The sequence below is a fragment of the Notechis scutatus genome, chromosome 8 (genome assembly GCF_049901735.1).
Source record: "Notechis scutatus isolate UNSWTSFEM ecotype Mainland chromosome 8, rNotScu1.2, whole genome shotgun sequence".
In the NCBI taxonomy this organism is placed as follows: domain Eukaryota; kingdom Metazoa; phylum Chordata; class Lepidosauria; order Squamata; family Elapidae; genus Notechis; species Notechis scutatus.
Genome location: NC_142016.1, coordinates 20,831,282 through 20,847,675, shown reverse-complemented (window position 1 = coordinate 20,847,675; position 16,394 = coordinate 20,831,282). Strand labels below are relative to the sequence as shown.

General features: G+C 44.9%; 1 protein-coding gene across 2 annotated transcripts in view; it reads right to left on the bottom strand.

Annotated features, from left to right (window-relative positions):
- The window catches only part of KCNN4 (potassium calcium-activated channel subfamily N member 4), a 48,631-nt gene that overhangs the window by 18,239 nt on the left and 13,998 nt on the right, over positions 1 to 16,394 (bottom strand). Inside the window, exons 1-2 of one of the 2 annotated variants that reach the window (XM_087971034.1) lie at positions 11,656 to 12,165; positions 3,711 to 3,806 (exon numbers count right to left, since the gene is read on the bottom strand). In XM_087971034.1, coding sequence (XP_087827160.1) covers positions 3,711 to 3,806; positions 11,656 to 11,730 — 171 coding nt within the window. In that variant the 5' untranslated portion in view covers positions 11,731 to 12,165. Of the gene's footprint in view, positions 1 to 3,710; positions 3,807 to 11,655; positions 12,166 to 16,394 lie in introns of those variants that run through there. The other variant, XM_026690052.2, reaches the window with a different exon arrangement.

Here is a 16,394-nt window from a genome sequence, read left to right as displayed (position 1 = left end):
ACCCTGTATTTGGCAAATGCAGTTCTTTCTCTTTGCTTTTGACTGCTAAAACTAGGGCAGGATGACAGGTGCAGAGTTAAGACTAGTGTTCTTTCATATTATTTGTTAACAAGGGTGTTTGGTTGATGCTGAGCACGCCCCCAAAGGGGTTTTAAGGTGCCCGGGTTTTAGGAGTTTGATGGTACCCACATATTTTTTGACGGGGGGAAACTACCACTGTCCCCAAAATAGAGGATGCACCATCTATATTTCAATTGCTGAGATGGGCAACTGTAGAAATCAAATGAATAAATACATTTCTTGCGCCACACGCACTGTCCATTGCCTCAAACTGTGGCTGATTATTTCTATTGTTTGTTTGTTTGTTTATCACCTTTCTACATTGCCCAGCTCATTTAAATTATCTTTGTGAACTTGAAATAACTAAGATCAGTAAATTATCTTAGTCGTCTCAGTTGTCCCAGGCTTTGCAAATTTTGCAACGCAAACTTGTAATTTTTTAACATGGAACAGACAGGGGAAATGATTCAGCATCAGAACAGAGTTAGATTATTGGGAGTTTTTTTTTTTTAAATGTTTTAACTTATTCTTTAGTTGCGCTGAATTTATATTAAAGGGAGCTGTGTCCAGTTTCTGAAGGGCAGCTTGTAGGCCAGCCATTTAAGGAGGAATCCAGTCTTAATTTGAAACCAGCTTTTTGTATAGAATAGAATAGAATGGAATGGAATGGAATGGAATGGAATGGAATGGAATGGAATGGAATGGAATAGAATAGAATAGAATAGAATAGAATAGAATAGAATAGAATAGAATAGAATAGAATAGAATAGAATAGAATACTTTATTGGCCAAGTGTGATTGGACACACAAGGAATTTGTCTCAGTGTAAATACTCTCTGTATACATAAAGAAAAGGTACATTCATGAAGAATCAAGAATCATAACGTACAACACTTAATGATAGTCATAGGGTACAATCAACAATCAAATCATACTAGGAAACAGTCAAGTGGGAGGGGATGGGTGATAAGGAGTGGTGAGAAGATTAACAGTAATAGTAGTGTATACTTTGTAAATAGTTGAACAGTGTTGGGGGAATTATTTGTTTAGCAGAGTGATGACTAAACAATAGGAAAAAACTGTCCTTGTGTCTAGTTGTTCTGGTGTGCAGTGCTCTATAGCATCGTTTTGAGGGTAGGAGTTGAAACAGTTTATGTTCAGGATGTGAGGGGTCTGTAAATATTTTCACAGCCCTCCTATTGACTCGTGCAGTAGACAGGTCCTTGACTGAAGGCAGGTGGGTAGTAATTGTTTTTTCTGCAGTCCTAATTATCCTCTGAAGTCTGTGTCTCTCCTGCTGGGTTGCAGAACCAAACCAGACGGTTATAGAGGTGCAGATGACAGACTTAATTAATTCCTCTGTAGAACTGGATCAGCAGCTCCTTGGGCAGTTTGAGCTTCCTGAGTCGGCGCAGAAAGAACATTCTTTGTTGTGTTTTTTGATGATGTTTTTGATGTTAGGTGTCCAAAATTGATAAAGCTGCTTATCTATTTATATGTGTGGGGATAGTTTATAAATGTATAAAATCTCATTTTGGGGGGATGGGGGCAAATTATTCTATTTATTCCTCCCTTTCAGTAAGAAATCGCCTTCGAAAGTTGTGGGACCTTCATCACTGGAGGCTTTCAAAAAGAGACTGGACTGCCTTCTGTCAGAAATGGTGTAGGGTCTCCTGCTTGGACAGGACTAGATGACCTACAAGGTCCCTTCCAACTCTATTAATCTTGTAATTCTGGTTCCACCCAGCACATGTGAAAGACCTATTACTTCTACCTCCTTGTAGTTCAGATAAATATTTTCCAGGGTTATTTCATTTTCTTCTTAGAGGAATGGCATCTACAAAGTATGTCAAAGTTTGGCCATAACAATCTTTTTGTTATGACAGAATTAAAAGGAAGATTGTTGATCCTGGCAGATATAAGCTAAGTAAACCTGCCCTTCCCCAAATCAAAGTTTGTTCTTTTTCAGGTCTCATTCTGAAGTAGCTCCCATATTTATGGGATAATTGCCCTGCGCTGCCCTCCATCTAACCTTGAAATACAACAGATTGTTCAGTGACTGTTCAAAGTGACAACGGCACTGAAAAAAGTGAGTTATGAGCATGTTTTTGCACTTATAACCATTGCAGCATCCTCATGGTGCTTGAATTCGTATTTGGTTCATGTTTATGACCGTTGCAGCATCCTAAGATCATGTCATCCACTTTTGCAACCTTCTAGCAAGCGAAGTCAACAGGGAAGCCAGGTTCGCTTAACATCCTTGTGACTAACTTAGCAACTGCAGTGATCCACTTAACAACAGTGGCAAGAAAGGCGGTTAAATGGGGCAAAGCTCCCTTAACAAATGTCTCACTTAGCAACCGAAAATTTTGGGGCTCAATTGTGGTCGTAAGTCGAGGACTACCTGTATTCCTAATTTTGCTTCTTAGCCTCTGGGATATAAATAAAATCCAAAAACAAAATTTTGGGAGGTTGATGAGATTTGCATCCAGGTGTAGAATGATACTGGCAAACAGACAGAATCTTACAGAATAACAAAGTTGGAAGGGACCTTAGAGGTCTTCTAATCCAACCTCCCGCTCAAGTAGGAGACCTTACACCAGAGGTCTCCGAACTTGGCAACTTTAAGACTTGTGGACTTCAAGTCCCAGAATTCTCCAGCCAGCATATCTGGCATAGCTGGCTGGAGAATTCTGGGACTTGAAGTCCACAAGTCTTAAAGTTGCCAAGTTTGAGGAGCCCTGCCTTACACCATTCTGGAGAAATGGTTGTCCAGATTTGTTCTTGATGGCCCGCCCACAACTTTTGGAAGCAAGTGATCCCACTGATTAATTGTTCTCACTGACGGGAAATTTCTCCTTAATTCTAGGTTGGATCACTCCTTGATAAGTTTCCATTCGTTACTTCTTGTCCTGCCCTCAAATGCTATGGAGAATATATTTACCACCCCTCTTCTTGGTGACACCCCCTCCAATATTGGGAGACTGCTATCATGTCTCCCCTAACCCGTCTGGTTTGTTCTCCTTGAAACCAACCTGGTTGATAACATTCCCTTGTTAGAGGTCAAGCTATTCTCTAAAGTACCTGTAGGCCAGACAAGGAATAATGGATGGAAACTGAACAAGGAGAGATTTAATCTGGAAATAAGGAGAAACTTTCTGACAGTGAGAACAATCAACCCATGGAACAGAAGTTGCCCTCAGAAGTTGTGGGAGCGCCATCACTGGAGACTTTCAAGAAGAGATTGGACTGCCATTTGTCAGAAATGGTGTAGGGTCTCCCGCTTGGGCAGGGGGTTGGACTAGATGACCTATAAGGTCCCTTCCAACTCTGATTATCTGTTATGTGTTATACTGCATGTCTCCACAGCAGACATGGGCTTTCTAGGTTCATAAAAGCCAACGGATGATAGTCAAACCCATAAAAGGGATGAGCCCATCTAACTAAGGTAGATGTTGAGATGGATAACCTTGCTGGGTGAGCCTCAACAGTTCTCTGCTCCTTAGTTTATCTCGTGCTGCTTCATAGAAACTCTTAGAAGCTGCCCCGGGTCAATGGCTCTCACACTGGATTCCAAGCATTTGGGTGTGAGGCTCAAAAGTTGCAACGGGAAGCCGCCCTCAGCAAAATTCAATTAAAATTATAATTACCTGGAGCTCTTTGATGTGAAAGGCCAAGATCAGGATCATTAATCCCACCGTGGAGAGGGTGATGAGGCACTTGGTCATGAAGGAGTAAGCAAACCACTGAAAGGAGAGCAAGAGAGAGGAGATAGGTGAAGGAAACTCCTCAAGCCCACGGGACTGAGACCAACAAAGCTTTGAGAGGCCTCCCTTTGGTTAGAGGAGAGCCCCTCCTTCCTTCACGTCTCCCCGTGGCTATTTTGACTTCCATTCCATTCAAACAGGGGGCTATGGCCGCCATTAAATAAGGCCCTGTCAGGTGGAGCTCCATTCAAAATTCAAGAAAGAAATACTTAAGACTCTTTAGATTAGAGAAAAGATATCTTTTACTGAAATTGAAGTGGTAGCAACCATAGAATTCCGAATCTGGGAAATTAGGCGCGCAAATCACATATACAAAGTGATGGGAATGTTCCCACCCCCAATGGTTCAAATGATTTTTCCAATTAAAAGTTGTGAATATGATCATGGGGACATCTTCAGGTGATGATGAGGCCTCTGTCCGTTGACCTTGGCATATTTTGATAAAAGTTTGCAGTTGCGCAGAGAAAAGAAAGCTAAGCGAGAATTTATACACCCCCCTCCTCCTCGTTTTACACAACACTAGAATGTAACACCTCCAGCTCGCTTCCCAGACTTTACCCCCGCCTCCCCTGTTACTTATGGCAGCCAAAAGATGCAAAGCAATAGTAGAAGATCTTGAAGGCTGACAGGCCCGTAGAGACTGTACGAATGTGCACGAAGCATCTTTTGCTGAAGGGACAACCCTATTCCCCCCAGGTGGCACAAGCAGTGGCACGCGAAGCAAAAACAATCAGAAGACCTTCAAAACTTGCAATGACTTGAAAAAAAGACAATACATTCAAACAATATTGTGAATTTAAAAAATAAAAAAATAAGTGCTTTGCATGAATCCCTGCAAATTCTGCAGGATTTTGTTCCAAGGAAGATTTATATAAGCCGACTGTTTGCCAATGACTGTTAGCACTGTTTACTATTCTCTTGAGATTTGTAGGGCCTTTCCATGGTAGAGTTCTGGAGAAATTGGGAGGAGGAGGAAGAAGAAGAAATTGGAATTTCTAAGGGGATTATATTTGAGGAGGAGAAAGAGAGGGAGAAAAGGAGGAGGAGGAGAGAAGAAGGAAGAAGAGAGAAGGTGATTACTGTGATTTGTTAGTACATGCCAGTATTTAAAGTGCACCTTGAAAATGCACTTGTCAAAAGCACAACTAGATGCACAGATGCAGCCCTCTGCAAAGGGAAACCATCCCACCGAACCCAGTGGCATGCGTTCCCGCTGGGATTATTAGCCTCACAACAACATCCTTGCACTCTGGACATCTTGCCAGTAGATGAGTTCACCAAACTCAGGCCAATACCTGGCTGTCAGCCATGGAAGCTGCTTGGAACTCGAGAAAAAAAAACAAAAAACAACGCCACGGCAATAAGCTCAAGGTTAACAGAAGAAAGTCACTGTTCGCACAGTTTAAACAAAAGATTATTAATAAGGGAATCGCTGCCTCGGGAGTCACACCTTGTCTTGCTGAAAGATCCGTGTTTGGTTCCCATTTGTTTTTTTGGATCAGGGACAACATCGGGCTTTTGCAGCAGCTGTTGGGACCTCATGATCGCTATGGGACCGTTCACAAGTCTTGAAGCGTTCCTCTCTTTATTTAAAAAAAAAAAAGACAAACAAACCGAGCACCTGGCCTGGTGCCCCAGCTGGAAATAGCCAAAATTACCTAAATAGGCATTTAATTTCCCGTAATTCTCCTGGCGCGGTTTTGAGCCAGGCGCCAGTTGTTAAGTCACTTTTCTCCAGGGCCGTTGTAATTTCAAACGGTCACGTAAAGGAACGCCATTATGTCGAGGACTGCTTATACGTGCAGCTCCCCACACTTTCCGGGCGACATAAATGTAGTCTTTATCCCTAAAGATTGCGTCCAAATATATCCATATTTGATGCCAACAGCCTAACTCAAAAGGCAGCGACCCCATTTTAGGGCTGAAAATCAGGAGTCCGGGGGCATCTATCCTAACTAATCAAATTTATTTGAAGGCAAAAGCTTTTGTGAGGTGCCGTTCATTTTACCAGGTGCGAGCAGCTAGATTTTATGTAGCTGCTGAGGTAAACTGAAGCACATGAAAACTTCTGCCTTAAAAAAAAAGTGCTACCTTCTACCCTTCTACCAACTCCTTCTGAAGTTGTGGGAGCTTCATCGCTGGAGGCTTTCCAGGAGAGACTGGACTGCCATCTGCCAGAAGTGATGTAGGGTCTGCCTGGGCGGGGGTGGGTGGGGGTTGGACTAGATGACCTACAAGATCCCTTTCAACTCTGTTAATCTGTAATCTAATTCTTGGCTGCCATAAAGTGACCCAATTTTTCTCTTACAAGGTCTAAAGCAGTGATGGCGTACCTTTTCAGCACCAACTGCCCAAACCGGAATACATGTGAATGTGCGGGTGCTGGAGCACCGCATGCATGCCTGTTTTTTGGCCGTTTTCAGGCCATTTGGGGGGCATTTTCAAGCCCTTTTTGGGCCATTTTCAGGCCATTTTCCAGGGTGTTTTGGGGTCATTTTTCAGGGTGTTTTTTGAGTTGTTTGGCCTGAAAAAATGGCTTGAAAAATGGCCTGAAAAATGCCCAAAAATGGCCCTGAAAAAGGCCCAAAATGTGGCCTGAAAATGGCCCCAAAATGGCCTGTTTTTTGGGCCATTTTCTGGCATTCTGGCACCTGCAAAGACCACCTGACTGGCATGCCAGAAACCAGAAAAGCAGCTGGCAATAGTGTGCATGCCCACAGAGAGGGCTCTGCGTGCCACCCCTGGCACGCGTGCCATAGGTTCGCCATCATGGTTCTAAAGCGTGTTGTAGCAGCTTCTTTGATCCACCTCTCTCATTCATTTAATGCATGTTTTCAACTTTAGAATAGAATAGAATAGAATAGAATAGAATAGAATAGAATAGAATAGAATAGAATAGAAAGAGTTGGAAGGGACTTTGGAGGTCTTCTAATCCAACCCCCTGCCTAGGAAGGAAACCCTACACCACTTTGCTTGTCAGAAGGTCGCAAAAGGGGATCACGTGACCCCGGGACACTGGGACCGTCACAAATATGGACCAGTTGTCAAGCATCCGAATGTAAGTCACTTGAACGTGGGGATACTGCAACGGTCATAAGTGTGAAAAATGGTCTTCAGTCACTTTTTTTCAGTGCTGCTGTAACTTTGAATGGCCACTAAGCAAAGTTTTGTCAGTCAAGGCCCATCTGTACTGTCTTTTCCCCCTTGCTGTATGGAAGGAGTTAAATTTTGCCATCTCAAACACGGGTGAGGTGAGTGAGTAAGGCTGTACCAATAGTCCAAATGTACAACTGTGTTTTCTTGTTGCCATGACATTCACCCATATAAACTCCCTTGACACCTGAGCCAGGTGCTTTTTACAAGGAGCCGCCTGTTTCAAGAGAAGTCGGCTCTCCCTGGCCCTCAAGTCATAACTCTGGACATGCTTTTCTGCAAACAGGACATAAAGATATGCTACAGCAGGAGAACGCCCCATAAAACTTTTCTTTGGAAAGGAAAGAAACTTCTTCAAAGAAAAGTTTTACAATCCACCTGAAAACAGGTGCTATTTATATTCCAGGATCCTTGTAAATTCCCCTTTTGAAGATGATAAGGGAGTTCCTGAAAAACCACAGGTACGTACATCCTGGAGAACAAAGTTTGTTCAACCTCGAAGTTGCTGAAATTGGATTTGAAAAGGAAAATAAAAAAACAATGGAGTTTTGATTCTGGGTATTGAAGGACAGCCAAGGCAGCAGGAGAGAAACATCCTCAATCAATATGAATACAACCAGGCAAAGTGCCTTCAGAGGTAAACAATCAAGATAACTAGCTGTATTCACCCGATACATACACAAATGCCTACGGTTATGTAATTACCACTTGTGACCTCCCCAGCCAGCTTTCAAGAAGGAAAGAGTGAATGTGGGAAGCTGGAATCAATCACATGGTCCTTAACATCAATAAGACCAAAGAACTTATAGTGGGTTATAGAAGGAATAGTTCAGACATCTAGCTCTTGCTTACCAATGGAGACCGAGTAGAGCAAGTGGCCAATATTAAGTTTCTGGGTGTTATAGAATAGAATAGAATTCTTTATTGACCAAGTGCGATTGGACACACAAGGAATTTGTCCTGGGGCAAATACTCTCAGTATAACATAAAAAAAAAAATTCAAGGATCATAAGGTACAGCACTTATAGGGTACGATAAGCAATCAAATCATACTAGGAAACAGTCAATATAAATTGTAAAGATACAAGCAACAAAGTTACAGTCGTATAGTCACAAGTGGGAGGGGATGGGTGATAAGGAGTGATGAGAAGATTAATAGTAAATAGTTGGACAGTGTTGAGGGACAGCATTGAAGGAATTAGTTGTTTAGCAGAGTTCAGGAAAAAAAAAACTGTTCTTGTGTTTAGTTGTTCTGGTGTGCAGTGCTCTCTAGCGTCATTCTGAGGGAAGGAATTGAAACAGTTTATGTCCGGGATTTGAGGGGTCTCTAAATATTTTCACAGCCCTCTTTTTCACTCGTGCTTATGATAAAAGAGGACCTGACCAGGGAGACTCACATGGCAGCACTGGTCAAAAGGCTCAGCAGAGATTATACTATCTGAGATTTCTCAGGAAACAATGGTGACCTTCTACCGCTGCACCATAAAGAGTATTTTAACTTACTGCACCTGCCCAAAATCACCCAGAAAGTTTCCAACCCCTTTTCCTAGAGAGAGGGACCAGCTGAAAGCATCGCAGTTGCTTCATGCCTTGGGTGGAACTAGAACTCACAGCCACCCATTTCCTGGTCTGGTGTCCTTTTACTACAACACCAAACTAGTTTATCAATCCCAGTTCTACTAATTATCAAGCTCTGCCTTTTTTTCTTGCCATTGCTTTCCAAACACAGCAAAGGCTGCATGGTAACCTCTGGGCTTGGTGTCCCCAATGATTCCGGGGTGCAGCAGCATATGGGTCGTGTGAACAGAGGCTGGCAGCAGTGAAGGTTTTGGGGGGGTTGTGTACATCCCACTGTACCATAAACGTGCTTCCCCGTCCATTGCTACCAAGCCTGCCCCAAGTAGTTTATTAAGACTCTAAATTTGCCTGTTCTGTAGTTTTGATTTTTATCTGTGTTTGATGCAAATGGGCAGGAGCAACCTGCTCTTTCTCCAGCAACTGTTTCATATAGATCAGGGGTGTCAAACTCAACTTCACTGAGGGCCGCATCAGAGCTGTGGTTGATCTCGGTGGGAGTGGGGGATGGATAACTGGGTGGGTTTGGCCAACTGGGTGGTCATGGCCAGCTTGACGCCACTCCCCAAATTGCTGGCATGTTTCCTCTTCGTACTGGGTAGACCAAGACGGCCCTGCAGGCCAGATCCGATCACATCGCAGGCTGTATCCAGCCCACGGGCCTTGAGTTTGACAGATATAGATCAGGGGCCCACAACTTCCAGGCCACGGGCCACCCCTGGGCCGTGAGGTGCTCGGAGCCGGACCAGGGAAGCAGTGGGTGAGCACACATATGTGTGCATCCCCAGTTGCACAAAGAGCCGGCAGGTACGCTTGTTCCATTTGCACAAGCAGCAGGTGAGCGCAGCAGGCAAGTGCATGCCCACTGCTCACCAAATGGGACTGTGCGTGCTCTCCAGCCTCTCTATGTCTATGGAGATTCTCAGTCCTTCAGGTCACGGCTGTCCCAAAGGTGCTTTTTTCAAGAAGCAACTTGTTTTTTCTTTCGAAGACGTTGCACTCCTCGTCCAAGAAGCTTCTTGCACAAGGACACAAGGACAGTTTTCCCTGAACGCCATCACTCTGCTAAACAAATAATTCCCTCAACACTGTCCAACTATTTACAAAGTCTGCACTACTATCACTATTAATCTTCTCATCACTCCTTACCACCCATCCCCTCACACTTGTGACTGTATGACTTTGTCGCTTGTATCCTTACGATTTTTATTGACTGTTTCCTAGTATGATTTGATTGCTTATCATACCCTATGACTATCATTAAGTGTTGTACCTGATGATTCTTGACTCTTGATGAATGTATCTTTTCTTTTATGTACACTGAGAGCATTTGCACCAAAGACAAATTCCTTGTGTGTCCAATCACACTTGGCCAATAAAGAATTCTAATCTAATCTATTCTACCCCGGTGACCCTGAGGACACATATAAACCTCCAAGTGACACAGACTCCAGTTCAAGGTGCAGACACCACAGAGTCAGTCCCAACAGTGTGCACCTGTCTTCAACAGTAAAGGGGTACAGGAGAAAAGGGGGGGGAAACATCCTGCAGCCATGAAGGCTCCACACCTATTTGCACTACTCAGGTGACCCTTAGGACACAGATAAACCTCCAAGTGGCCTCAACAACTCTCTAAAAGAATGCAAAGGACCAGCTGTCTGCAACGAATATAAATCCTTCCATTCCCCACCATCCAGTCAGAGCTGAAGAAGTTTCTCGGATGAGAAGCTTTATAATGCCTTGGTAATGTCACACTTGAAATACTTCATCCAATTTGGTCTCCACAATGTAAAAAAGATGTTGAGACTCTAGAAAGAGTGCAGAGAAGAGTGACAAAGATGATTAGGGGACTGGAAGCTGAAACATACAAAGAACGGTTGCTGGGACTGGGTATGTCTAGTTTGGTGAAAAGAAGGACTAGGGGAGACATGATAGCAGCGTTCCAATATCTCAGGGGCTGCCACAAAGAAGACGGAGTCAAGCTATTCTCCAAAGCACCTGAGGGCAACGGATGGAAACTAATCAAGGAGAGAAACAACCGAGAACTAAGGATTTCCTGACAGAACAATTAATCAGTGGAACATCTTGCCTGCAGAGGCTGTGAATGTTCCAACATGGAAGTTTTTAAAAAGAGATTAAATAACCATTGAAGCATGAAGTGGTTTCCTGCCTAAGCAGGGGGTTGGACTAGAAGACCTCCAAGGTCCCTTCCAACTCTGTTATTCTATTCTAAGAAGCAAAAAACGTCTTCAAAGAAAAACCCGGAAGTCCAGTTGCCTCTTGAAAAAGCACCTTTGGGATTGCCAGCCCCTCATGCAGAATCATCCTCTCTCCCCCCCCACCCCCCGTCAGTCCACAAAGCCGGAAAAAGGTTGAGGATCTCTGATATAGGTAGTGTCTATGAACAGGGTAAAGGTTTTTAAAAAATGCTTTTGAGAGATGTTGTTTGGTGGAGAAGGTTTTAGCACAAAGGGGGAGGGGGGAAGACCTTTTCAGAGAGGGGAGGTTTCCACACCACTGGGGCAGCATCCCAGCGATCACAGGATCTCAATTCAGGCACTAGGCCACCGGCAAGCGTTTGTGACAGTTGTGGTGTGCCACAACCATGCGATCACTGTTTGTAACTTTTCAAGATGGCTTCCCACAAGCCAAGTCAATGGAGGAAGCCAGATTCATCGAACAGCGCGTATGATTCATTTAACAACGGCAGTGATGGGCTTAGAAGAAAAAAGGTCGCAAAATGGGGTACGGCTCACTTAACTGCCTTGTTTAGCAGCGGAAACAACGGACTCAACTGTGGTCGTAAGTCAAGGGCTACTGGTAGATCAGTGTTGCTCAATGGGAACAACCAGGGGTGGGATTCCAAAATCCCAGCAACCCGTTCTCTGCCCGGTTGCTGGGTGGGCATGGCCATAGTGGGTGTGGCCTACGAGAACTTCCAGGAGGGTCATTTTGCACCTTCCCCAGAGTCCAGAGGCTTCCCTCGGGCTGCTGGGAGGGCAAAAATAGCCTCCCCCGGGGTCCAGGGGCCCTCTGGAAGCCAGAAACAGGCCAATTTCCGGACTTCCAGAACTTCCGGGAGGGCGGACCTTGCACTTACCTGGATCCAAATGGGCCACCTGGAGACTCCTGGGAGGGACGGGGTGGGGTGGGCGGGGCCATCTGGTTGGTTCATCTACCAGTTCGGCGAACCAGGTGTAAATTTAACATCCGGTTCACTCAAACTGGCCCAAACCAGCTGAATCCCACCCCTGGGAACAACTTTTAAAGTGTTGTCAACTTCGGCTTGCTAGCTGGGGAATTCTGGGAGATGAAGTCCACCCGTCTTAAAGTTGCCGTGGTTGAGAAATTTGCCACTCTAAACTCTCCTCCGTTTTAGCCAGCTCCAGGATCTTCTCGGCTCCTCCTACCTTTTGTAAGGAGAAGAGGGAAATTCCCACCACTGAGGATTGTTCTCTTGTTAGCACCTGTCACCGGGCTATCCAAATGCATATTTATCCTGACTCCAGTCCAGCTGCAGTATATTTTGCTCTCCAGTCATAGCCATGAAGGGAGCAATTGTGCTTAAACAAGAGGGACTTACTTGTTCCTTGGACTCGAATTATGTGCCAGAACTAGTTGGAGAAGAAAATATTTTAAAAAAAATAGGGGGCGAAGGAGGAAAAGGTGTTTCCTGATAGAGAGCTCCTAGCAATATCAAGCTCAAGTTTTTCTATTTTTCTTTCCCCACTGTGCTAAGAAACGAGGGGGAAATGCCGTAGCTTCTAAAGATAAGATCTGGAACCCTGTAAAGTTCCATCTATAAATCCATTAATTAGGAGCTCAAGACAAGAACACAGAAAGATCACCCTTCCTGTTTTAATGTTGTAACAACAATCTTGCAAGGGATTTGAACTTCAGTTTTCCAGTCCCGCACCAAGGACTTAAAACTATGATAGTGCATATGATAGAATGAGAGATTTAGATTTAGAATTCTTTTATTTGCCAAGTGTCATTGGACATGCAAGGAATTTGTCTCCAGTGCATAAGCTCATAGCATACCTATAAACAGCAAGTAATAGGTCATCAAACATAATAAACAACAATGGATAAATCATAAGAAACCAATAGGAGAGAAGCAATTTAGAACTAAGGAGACATTTCTTGACAGTTAGAAAAATTAACCAGTGGAAGTTGTAGACGCTCCGACACTGGAAGTTTTAAAGAAGAGATTGGATAACCATTTGTCTGAAATGGTATAGGGTTTCCTGCCTAAGCAGGGGGTTGGACTAGAAGACCTCCAATGTCCCTTCCAATTCTGTTATTCTATTCTATTCTAAATCCCAGCTAGACACTATTATTCCATTCTATTCTATTCTATTCTATTCTATTCTATTCTATTCTATTCTATTCTATTCTATTCTAGAAGAAGACAATAGGAAAGACGAGAGGATGAGAAAAGAGGACAAATGGGGCAGTGCTGTGGGAATTAAGTGTTCAGCAGAGTGGGGGAAAACTACCTTTGTATTTAATGGCTTTGGCACGCAATGCCCTATTGCAGTGCCCAGAGGGGAGAAGTTGAAATAGATTTATGTCCAGGATGTAAGGAAGTCTGTAAGTATTTTCTCAGTCCTCTTTCTTGTTCGTGCAGTATACAGATCCTCAATGGAAGGCAGGCTGGTTGCAATTGTTTGGCAGTACCTTGGGGCAACCTATGGCCCTAATTCCTGGCTCAATTCCAGTCATTAGTCGAGGACTACCTGCATATTAGTCGAGGACTACCTGCCTGATAGCCTGCATATGAGAGCTGATTCATCCAGTGGCCTCACCTGAGCTTACTCATAGAGCAAAAATGCTTTGCATGTAGGAAGGGTTAGACATCAAGAAGAATTTCAGTCTGATCAGAAGCAGAGACAAGCTTCAGATATGCCATAAAGCCATTGTTTAAGGAGCTGTAGTAGGATTTAAGGGACACGGTGGCTCAGTGGCTAAGATGCTGAGCTTGTCGATCAGGCAGTTCGGCGGTTTGAATCCCTAGCGCCACGTAATGGAGTGAGCTCCCGTTCCTTGTCCCAGCTTCTGCCAACCTAGCAGTTCAAAAGCATGTAAAAAACGCAAGTAGAAAAATAGGGACCACTTTGGTGGGAATGTAACAGCGTTCCGTGTGCCTTCAAAGGTGTTTAGTCATGCCGGCCACATGACCACGGAGACGTCTTCCAACAGCTTCGGCTTTGTAACGGAGATGAGCACCGTCCACTAGAGCCGGAAACGACTAGCACGTGTTGTGCAAGGGGAACCTTTACTTTTACCTTTACCTTTAGTAGGATAAATATGCCCAATAGGTTTAAGTGATCGACCCTGGTTTATAAGCCTCATCAATCAATCTTGGTTTCTAAAGCCTCACCTGAGGTTACTCATAGAGCAAAAATGTTTTGCATGTAGGAAGGGCTAGAAATCAAGAAGAATTTTCAGTCTGGTCTTGTTCCTGAGAAGCAGAGACAACCTTCGGACATCCCATAAAGCCGTTATTTAAGGAGGAGACGGAGTCAGGTAAATTATGCCCAATAGATTTAAGTGATTGATCATGGTTTATAAACCACAAAAATACTACTTTGGTAGTCCCAAAGGTGCTTATTCTGGAGGCAACTGGACTTTCTTGTTTTTTTTCTTTGAAGATGTTTCACTTCTCATCCAAGAAGCTTCTTCAGCTCTGACAGGATAGTGAGGAATGGAAGGATTTATATTCCTTGCAGACAGCTGGTCGTTTGCATCCTTTTAGGGGGTCCTCAGACAGACAGCTTATAGTTTGAGTGAATGCAACCTAAAGACAGGGCCAGGACTGTCCAGAAAGTCCTACTTACAGACGTTAAGCACTCAGAAAGGAAGAACTGAGTCCAAGGAGAAATTCTTATTTTAATGGTGCCCAAAACACAAAGCAAGGACACCCATCCCACAGCCTGGCTGGGCCAGAACAACGTGAAAGGAAGGTTTTCTAAGATCTGGATTGAAGGCCAAATATGGTCCTAGGCTCGCACAGTACCACAAAATCCATGTTGTGTGGCCCGCAGATCCTAGGCTGCCTTCAAGGTTTGCACGGTGTAGGAGGGGAGAGCCGACATTGCTGTACAAAGCACCTGGACAGACACACCTGGCTGAGCGTTCTTCTACCCTCCCGTTGCTGGCAAACCCTCCCCGTGTGTCGCTCACTGCCTTTGAACTGCTGTTGATATTGTAATGAATGCTGTGACCCATTCAACTTCCTCCGAAACAGCTCCTGACTAACAGGCCCTTCATCAGAAACCAGAGCAGGGCAAGTGGTTGTGAGATAAATGGGTATAAAACAGAAAAAACCACAGAAGAGCCTTCAAGAGCAAAGGATGGGCCCAGCCCTCATGCCAACAATTGTTGGCACTAGAAGGCAATTCAAGAGGAAGTAATTCCAGTAGGAATCACCAGGGATGGGCTGCTGGGGGTTTGCAGGGGTTCGGGAGAGACCCCTATCTAAGATTCTGTGCACTTCAGAGAACCCCCAAATCCCACTCCTGTCTGGCCCTGCCCACCCTGCCTTGCCCCTCCCAGGAGTCCCCACGTGGCCCGTTTTGGATACAGGGAAGTGCAGGGTACACGCGGAGGTTCGGAGAGGGTGAAAAACGGGCCTCCCGGAAGTTCAGGAAGGCCGGAAATGGGCCCGTTTCCAGCTTCCGGAGAGCCTCCGGAGCCCGGGGAGACTGTTTTCGTCCTCCTGGAGGCTCAAGGAAAGCCTCTAGAGCCCGGGGAGGGCAAAAAGCCCCCCACACACACACACTGTGGTGCAGGAGGCCAGCTAGGCCACACCCACCATGGCCACGCCTACCCAGCAGCCGGGCAGAGAACCCTTTAATAAAATTGTTGAAGCCCACTCCTGGAATTACCTACTGGTTTTGATCCATCCCACGCCCCATCCAATCCCCCCCCCCCCGTTGCAAGGGCTTGGGAAATGGCCGTCTTAAAAGGGAAATGGGAATGCAAAGTGGGGATCCCAGCAGACCCCCATGGGTGGTGGATGGGTTGTTTTTGGCTTAGCTGGTTTATCAGCGACCTATGCAGGCTTGAAAATAACATTAGAACCTCAGTCTTTGCTTCGCTGGTGCAGGAAATGAAGGTTGCTGGAGGCTTCATAATCCTGACCGACAGGTTGTCTTCGATTTATGATCGCAACTGGGCCTGGAACCTTCATTGCTAAGTAATGCAGTTGTTAAGTGAGCCATGGCTCATTTTGCAACCTTTTTTTTGCCATGATCGTTAAGCAAATTCGGCTTTCCTCTTTCGATTTGGTGTGTTGAAGTCCCCCTGGGAAAGTTGCAAATGGAGTTACGTGACCTCAGATGCTGCAACAGCCATCATAAACCCATGCTAGATGCCAGGCACCAGGATTTCGATCATGTGACACCTCTCCAGGGACACTGCAACCGTCATAAGTGTGAGGACTGGCTGGAATTTCATTGCTGCCGTAACTAAACAAATGTCTGTAAGTCGAGGACTACCCATCGTTTGGACAGGAGTTGGTTGTAAAGGTGGAGCCTTTATTTTAAATAGGTAGCTCGTTGACATAATAATTTTGGATTTGGGGAGGAAAAAATTCACCAATGCAGCCCCTTTGTACCGATTGCAGAACCTCTGAGTAATGCTTTCCTTCACACCTCCGATAATTTTTCCACCATGTTCCCAAACAAGGAGACAAGACCGAAGCAGATCCAGAAGGGAGCCAAGGTTTGCTTGAAGACTCAAGATCAGGGGGGGGGTGGGGGAGGGGAAAGTCTTCATTCATCAAGAGAAACTGACTGGTGCCCTTTGGCAGAGGCGAGGAGCCAACAATCCGGA